At 36.0% G+C, this 6,980-nt stretch overlaps 1 protein-coding gene across 1 annotated transcript; it reads left to right on the forward strand.

Annotated features, from left to right (window-relative positions):
• Window positions 1-261: 261 nt before the first annotated feature.
• Window positions 262-5,198, forward strand: LOC109857979 (band 7 protein AGAP004871-like). Its single transcript, XM_020434804.1, has 6 exons — window positions 262-319; window positions 1,056-1,274; window positions 1,440-1,620; window positions 2,920-3,081; window positions 4,350-4,515; window positions 4,996-5,198. The coding sequence occupies exons 1-6, from the start codon at window positions 262-264 to the stop codon at window positions 5,152-5,154; spliced, it is 945 nt and encodes a 314-aa protein (XP_020290393.1). The 3' UTR covers window positions 5,155-5,198.
• Window positions 5,199-6,980: the final 1,782 nt, after the last annotated feature.

A 6,980-nucleotide genomic window follows, 5' to 3' on the forward strand; every position in this document is an offset into this window, starting at 1 on the left:
AAACAAAGTTTCTTCTTAGAAACACTTTTTCTCTTTTAAGATTTTTGTTTTTTTTTTTTTTTTTGTTTTTGATTTAGTTGTGAGTAATTGTCTTTAGAAGTAAGTAGACCTTGTTTCGGGAAACAATATATTTTTGCGATAACGGAGTGTATCGTAATACTTGGAATTACGTGAGAAATCTACGACGAACAAGCAAGTACTTCGCACTGATCGATCCTGCGTGTCCTGCTTAAGTGGAGGACGTCGTTTTGGTGAAACCACATGGAGGGTGATCAAACCCAACAGAGACTAACGGAAGGAAAGTCCTCTACAATACATGGTACGACACATACATTATGTACTAGAGCTTGCGATCGTAGAATAAATCGCTTAATCTTTTTTCTCTTAACTTTTCTTTAAAAAAGAATTCTCTGTTTGTTTTATATTTGTGAAATTAATTTCGCGTTATTAACACACTCTCATTGTTAATATTGAGAAAAAGTATCGAGAAACACATACACGTTTTGTGTGTGTGTGTGTGTATATGCGCGCGTTAAACATTTTCTTTTCCCGAGGAGTTTGAAATTTTCTCGCGCAAAAAAGAGCGGAACCAACGAAAAAAAAATCTGACAGAACGGAACTTTGCAATGAAATTAATGAGAGAGGGTATGGACGGAAAGGGACAAATTACTTTTCTGGCAGACGTTCCATTTCACGCACAATTTAACCGTGCGATCTCCGTAAAAGGCGTTTGCATGATTGCTCGGCTTGCAATATAGTTGAAAAGAAAACGATCAACGGTAGAGGAAACAGGATCAGGCCGAGCGCGCATCGCGTGCCGCTTTTACCTAATCACTTTCGTGATGACTCGATTAATCTTACTCGCTGACAAAATCAAAGCTGCTCCGCTTCGAGAATATTTAAACATATAACAAATTGCATTTCAGAATAGAGTTAAATAAATATTAACCGCTCGCAGTTCTGTCATTATTTGTTGTCGCGTAGGTGCGTTTATTTATTTCTTCATATTTATTGATTTATTATTCTGATCATTTTAAATAATATGCAAATTGCAGGAATTATGAATGTTAATCATCGCATAATAACGAATGCGGGCGTCGAAAAAGTTGGTTTAATAACGAGGCTCGTCGAGTTTCTTGCCACGATAGGCTCGCTTCTTTTGGTGATGATTACACTTCCATTCTCCCTTTGCTGTTTGTTCAAAGTCGTGCACGAGTACGAGAGGGCCGTTGTTTTTAGAATGGGTCGCTTGAAAGGCGGAGCTCGCGGCCCAGGTACAAACTTTTAATTTGAGCAGATCGTTTAAATGCTCGAAGATATTTCTTTTTCTCACTTTTACTGTTGTATTTGTTTTTTTAATGTATTGTGTTTTGAAAAAAAAAGAGAGAGGCAAGAATTTTTTAATTAAAAATTAAATTTGTGTTATTCTTTTGGTGTAGGAACTTTTATCGTCGTGCCGTGCATTGATTATTGTGTGCGAGTAGATCTGAGAACGGTGTCCTTTGACGTACCGCCGCAGGAAGTGCTTACCAAAGACTCCGTCACTGTGAGCGTCGACGCAGTCATCTATTATCGTATAAAGGAGCCTCTAAATGCCGTCATCAAAATTGCAAACTATAGGTATATGCGCAAAAAATTAATAGGATAAAAGGTGACAAAAAAATCGAAAATAATTATAAACATATATTAGATACATATCGAAAATAGCGGGAATAAAATTTCTACATTTTTTTTCACTCAAACAGAAACAATTTATATATTATTCAATTACTACGCGTTAACGCTACTATTTTGTGTTTTTCACCGACAGAATGTTTTTTTCTCTCTTTTTTACTTTGTTCTGACAGTTTTACCTAACCTAACGCGAGTTTATTTCCGCGGACAGATGAAAGCGTTTCGTACAATTTTTCTTTTAGTTGCACGTCGCGTCTCCTTTCGTGTAGCTGGCATTTAAATACTTGATTGCGCACACCTTTTTCCCCGACTCGCCTTCCACGCTCGGCGTCCGCTGTAATCTCTGTCTTTATTTTTGGTCATTGCGAGAATCAGAGACGGGACATGCGCACACAGCCGTATAATGAAAATAAGCTAATTGTGCATATTAAAAGCTTTCTGGATGCGGCAAGCCATGCGGCAACGGGGCCTTGAGCTACTTACCACGTTCACCGCACTAAAAGCACTTTTTACTTTATTTTCATAGAAATGCGTTCTGATTAGGCTACTAAAGTATCAAATGGAATATATACACATCGTCACTCCCTACGTATAATTACATAAGTGTCACATACGGGATTTTCAGTTTATTGCATAGTGACACTTAGAAAGTCATGTTTTTTATGGTCACCAAATATTAAAAAACAAATATTCATAAGTAAGGTAAAAATTTAAAACCGAAAGATCCCTTAACTAGAGAAACTATATGAAACTGTAAACTTTTAAACTGCTCTCTTCTAAAATTTGCGTTTTGAAGTTACGGGATTATACGTAGAGAGTGACGATATAATAGTAGAAATATTATTAATAAATAAACACACAATATGTTATAAAATAGAAAAATATTGCTTTACTAATTTTTAGGATTTGAATTTGATTTATTGTAATTATTTTCTTCAACAATACAACGTTTGCTGATAAACCCCGCAACGAATACGTCAACGTGCGTGAATCGAGCGCAATGTTCACGTATCGTTATCGTATCACTGCCCTGGTGAAATGCTTTCAGAGTTTCACGTTGAAAGGATCACACACGTATAGTTTCGGTTCTTCCAATCCGTTAAAAATTACGAGTAGTGGTCGACAGCGTGTCCGGCTGCGTTCCGTAGGGGTTTAACAGCGGCTACCACCGGCCCGTTCACGGTTTGCCGCCCTCGTCGACGGCCACTCACGGCCCACAGTCACTTCTTTCGCTTACTTTTCCAGCCATTCGACACGATTACTGGCCGCTAGTACGCTACGAACGGTTCTCGGCACGAGGAGTCTAGCCGAGATCCTGTCCGAGCGGGAAACCATATCCCATACCATGCAGACCGCTTTGGATGAGGCAACGGATCCTTGGGGAGTCAAAGTAGAGCGAGTTGAAATGTAAATATATAATTTTATCTCAATATTTTAATGTGTTACGGAAGAGCCGTGTGTGCACGCGACATGTTATTTTCTCTCGTTGTACCTCTGCTGACTTTCATTTGCGTAATTAATTGTTTATTACTCAAAACGACAGAGGAAAGTCGAGAGAGACTGTCGTTTTACTAATTAATTTTTAGTAAGTTTATTATAATCTATACAGTCACAAAGAATACATATTTTGAAATTAACATAATTTATTTTTTTTGTTTTTAATTCGTATTTTGAAGCAGGTACGTCAGAAATCTTCCATGACAGGTCAGTGTTCTATTTTTATTTGTATGTGAAAAAATTATATTGCAAATAAATCAATCAATGTAAACCTGAAATCGCTTAATCAGCAAATAATGCGGACGTCGCGCAGCTGCGCAACGGTGATCCGATAAAAATAATGTGCTACCGAAAATGTATTTCGTTTGGTGGAAAAAAAAAAAAAAAGAGAAGAACGCGCGCGCGAACGCGATTTAAAATTTAAATGTCCGCCGAATCCGCGTTCGCGTAAAACAAGTCGACGGTCGTTTATTTGCTTGCCGCGCAAACGATAAAATTTCACAGGCGAACAGAACGAATCGATACGCTTATATTTATACCGAGAAAGAGTTATCAAGGCGTAATTAGATTACAGCTGCATATTACACATCGCGCGCGGCGACATGGCAATATTACAGTTTCGATATTACACATATTCCACTTTGCGCTCGTACATCATGATAGTCCTATTACAGACACTCATTGCTACACTGTGCTCATTTTCGCACTTATTGGTGAATGATTATGATTCTAAATGTAAATTGAAAAATGTATTGTGGTTTTGTAAACTATATATATATATATATAATATTTTTAAAGATATTATTATTATTTTCAAAACAATATCATAATGCATAAAATATTCTTTAAAATGAAATTGTAAAGCGTGCAAAAAATTAAACATTAATGAATTGAATTTATATATATTATGAAAATATGCACAACACAGTAGGTGTAAAATAAAAAATTAAATTATTATTTTAAATTATTTCAACTCTCATAGAATTAATATAAAATATAAATGAAGATTCTTTAATTATAACATTTATCGTAAAAGTTTGTGAGTGTATATGTGTGTGTGTGGATTTTACCGGCTACAGTTTCAACACCGTTTGCGATCGGACTCACATTTTCGCTCATGAGTTTCTCGATCTCCGCAACTTCCCAAAACGGATATCTAATGGACGCTTTTGCTTTAGAAAGGACGTCCGACTTCCGGTGCAGCTTCAGCGAGCCATGGCCACGGAGGCGGAAGCCGCGAGAGAGGCGAGAGCCAAAGTGATTGCAGCGGAAGGAGAGATGCGAGCTTCTCATTCCCTGAAAGAGGCTAGCGATGTCATTTCCACGAGTCCCGCTGCTCTGCAGGTAACATTCACATGTTCGTATTTTGTTCTCAGAAAATCAACATTAATTTCAAGTAGTAGTACTGGTACTATTATTTAATCTATAATATTTTTAAAAAATGTAATTAAAATTTTTTTAATATTATGTATATTTAAAATACAGTTATGTTATAACAAGTGTTTGATGTTATAAAAAAACAATTTTGTATGTACATTATAAAATTACCAAAATACATACATTTCGAAAATAAAAACACGAAATAAATTGAATGAAAAGATCGGCAAATGTTAATTAACGCACGTTACAGTTTTCCATATATTTCGCAGAAGTATGTTCATTAAAAATCATTGTGAAAAAGTTTGTGTAAAAAATAATGAAAGCAATGCTTTGTTTGGCTTTGGTTTTTATGAATATTACAATAGACGTAAGCAAGTAGCGCAAATTAATTCTACAAAAATTCTCGACCGCGAATCAGATATCATAATTCTCTTGTGCCAACAGCTGCGATACCTGCAAACGCTGAATAATATATGCGGCGAGAAGAATTCAACAGTAATATTACCATTGCCAATTGAATTTCTAACTCCTTTACTCACCCCAACTTTGCGGACTTATCAGCAAACTGCGACGGAATCTTTACTCAAAGCGGAAGATAAATAATAAAAATTATACATGTATACTTTGTGTGTTTATATTATAATAATACAATATGAGAGATAAATTGCACGTAATGACAATATTATTTTTAAACATATTATAAGTAATGTAATGTACAGACGCACAATAAAACATTTGTAGCGCAACAAAGAGAATGTTTTTATTATTGAAACAATCTCTCTTTTATCTCTTATAAAACAAAATACAATATTTAGAAATACATATGTAAAAGTATACACAAAGCCAAAAAAAAATATGTGAAATAAAATTGGAAACCGGTTAAATGACTACGACGTAACGGCTTATACGCGAATTCTGCCAATACACGGTTATTTTTCCTGCGCAAATAGCTTTTCCTCCCATTTGCATTTGACGATTTACCAACTAAGGTAAAATTAATTTACGCAACCCCCGATCCAATTCGTCGGAGATGGAGATTCGATAAACACGTATTCCGATAAGATCGCTTTCAAAGCATGCCTTCGTTTAACCAAACCCACTGACCCGGCTCGTGCAAACGGTCCCCCGCCAGATATCGTACATGTATTTTCCTACATAGGGAAATGGAGCGGCTGGCCGACTGGCCGACGGGAGTTTACGATCACCGCCATCGTGATTTGCATACGATCCGTCTACCACTTGATCCGTCTACTAACACGGCTTTCTCTCTCCTTCTCTCTCTCTCTCTCTCTCTCTCTCTCTCTCTCTCTCTCTCTCTCTTTGTCCAGTGTTACTAAATATCGTGGTATTCGCTTAAACTCTATTCGTCGGTCACTGTTTTATTATCTCCTGTTCACCATCGAACTGGTTCGAACGCATTGCGGTTTTTATGCTCGGTTACACAGTCGCACGATTGTTCGGTATTTCCGAGCATTTGTACGATATTTTCGGCAAACACATATAACAGTATATACATATATAAAATATAAAACAAGACACACACGAGGTAATTTTAAAATGTATAAATTGCATCATGCATTTATACTCATATTTATAAATAAATTTACTAACATACGTGCGTTATTACGTACGTTTTCAACAATTGCAATAAAGTTGAGTCATGTAAATTTGATAATTAATAACATCGAAGCGCGGAAATTCCAGTATACAAGGTATACATCAAAGACAAATCGTCTCTCTGGTTTGCCAAGAGCTAGGAATGCAATATATCATTTAACTTGTACATAGAATATCAAAGGGTAAATGCATTATATAGTTGGAATTTTATTATCTTATTTTAGTCTCTGAATATTTGTATGTGTGTGTGTGTGTGTTTGTGTGTGAGAAACATAGTGGTTTTTATTCGCTCGAGTGCATCAAGTTTTTCAAAATTGCCATTTGTAAATGCGATTTAAAAACGCGACGTTTATTTCTCGGAAGAAAACCACTGCACAATGTCGAAATTCGAAGTTTTAAAGTTACATAGCGACGTACATATATAAAATTCGAACTATGTGTGTGACGGCTCACACAAAATCAATGATGATGTGCCAGTGAATCTTTTTGTGTCGCTCAGTGCAAGGGAAAGCTCTCAGCGTGAGCGCGGTTTTGTTCGACGTGCATTCGATTACGCTCGTTAAAGAAAATACCATTATTCGCCAAACGCGGGAAATTCGATTACAAGAAGCGGAGAATGTAAATTAATAGTCTTCGTTTTTTTTTTTTTTTTTTTTTTTTTTCTACGTATTACGAGATATTGTCCTACGTGCAATTCAGACGTATTGATTTCCAAGCGTGCGATTATTAACTATATATGAAAATAAAATGTAATCTTTATCGGATGAGGTTAAATATCGAATAAAGATGAAACTGTAACTTTTAGTCTGTTT

This window comes from Pseudomyrmex gracilis, unplaced genomic scaffold (genome assembly GCF_002006095.1).
Source record: "Pseudomyrmex gracilis isolate BER0280 unplaced genomic scaffold, ASM200609v1 scaffold_179, whole genome shotgun sequence".
In the NCBI taxonomy this organism is placed as follows: Eukaryota; Metazoa; Arthropoda; class Insecta; order Hymenoptera; family Formicidae; genus Pseudomyrmex; species Pseudomyrmex gracilis.

Coding starts and splice junctions, on each gene's coding strand:
- LOC109857979 (XM_020434804.1), top strand. CDS start 262: ATGGAGGGTGATCAAACCCAACAGAGACTAACGGAAGGAAAGTCCTCT. Junction 3,082..4,349: donor AAAGTAGAGCGAGTTGAAAT/GTAAATATATAA, acceptor CTTTTGCTTTAG/AAAGGACGTCCGACTTCCGG. Junction 4,516..4,995: donor CGAGTCCCGCTGCTCTGCAG/GTAACATTCACA, acceptor TTGTGCCAACAG/CTGCGATACCTGCAAACGCT.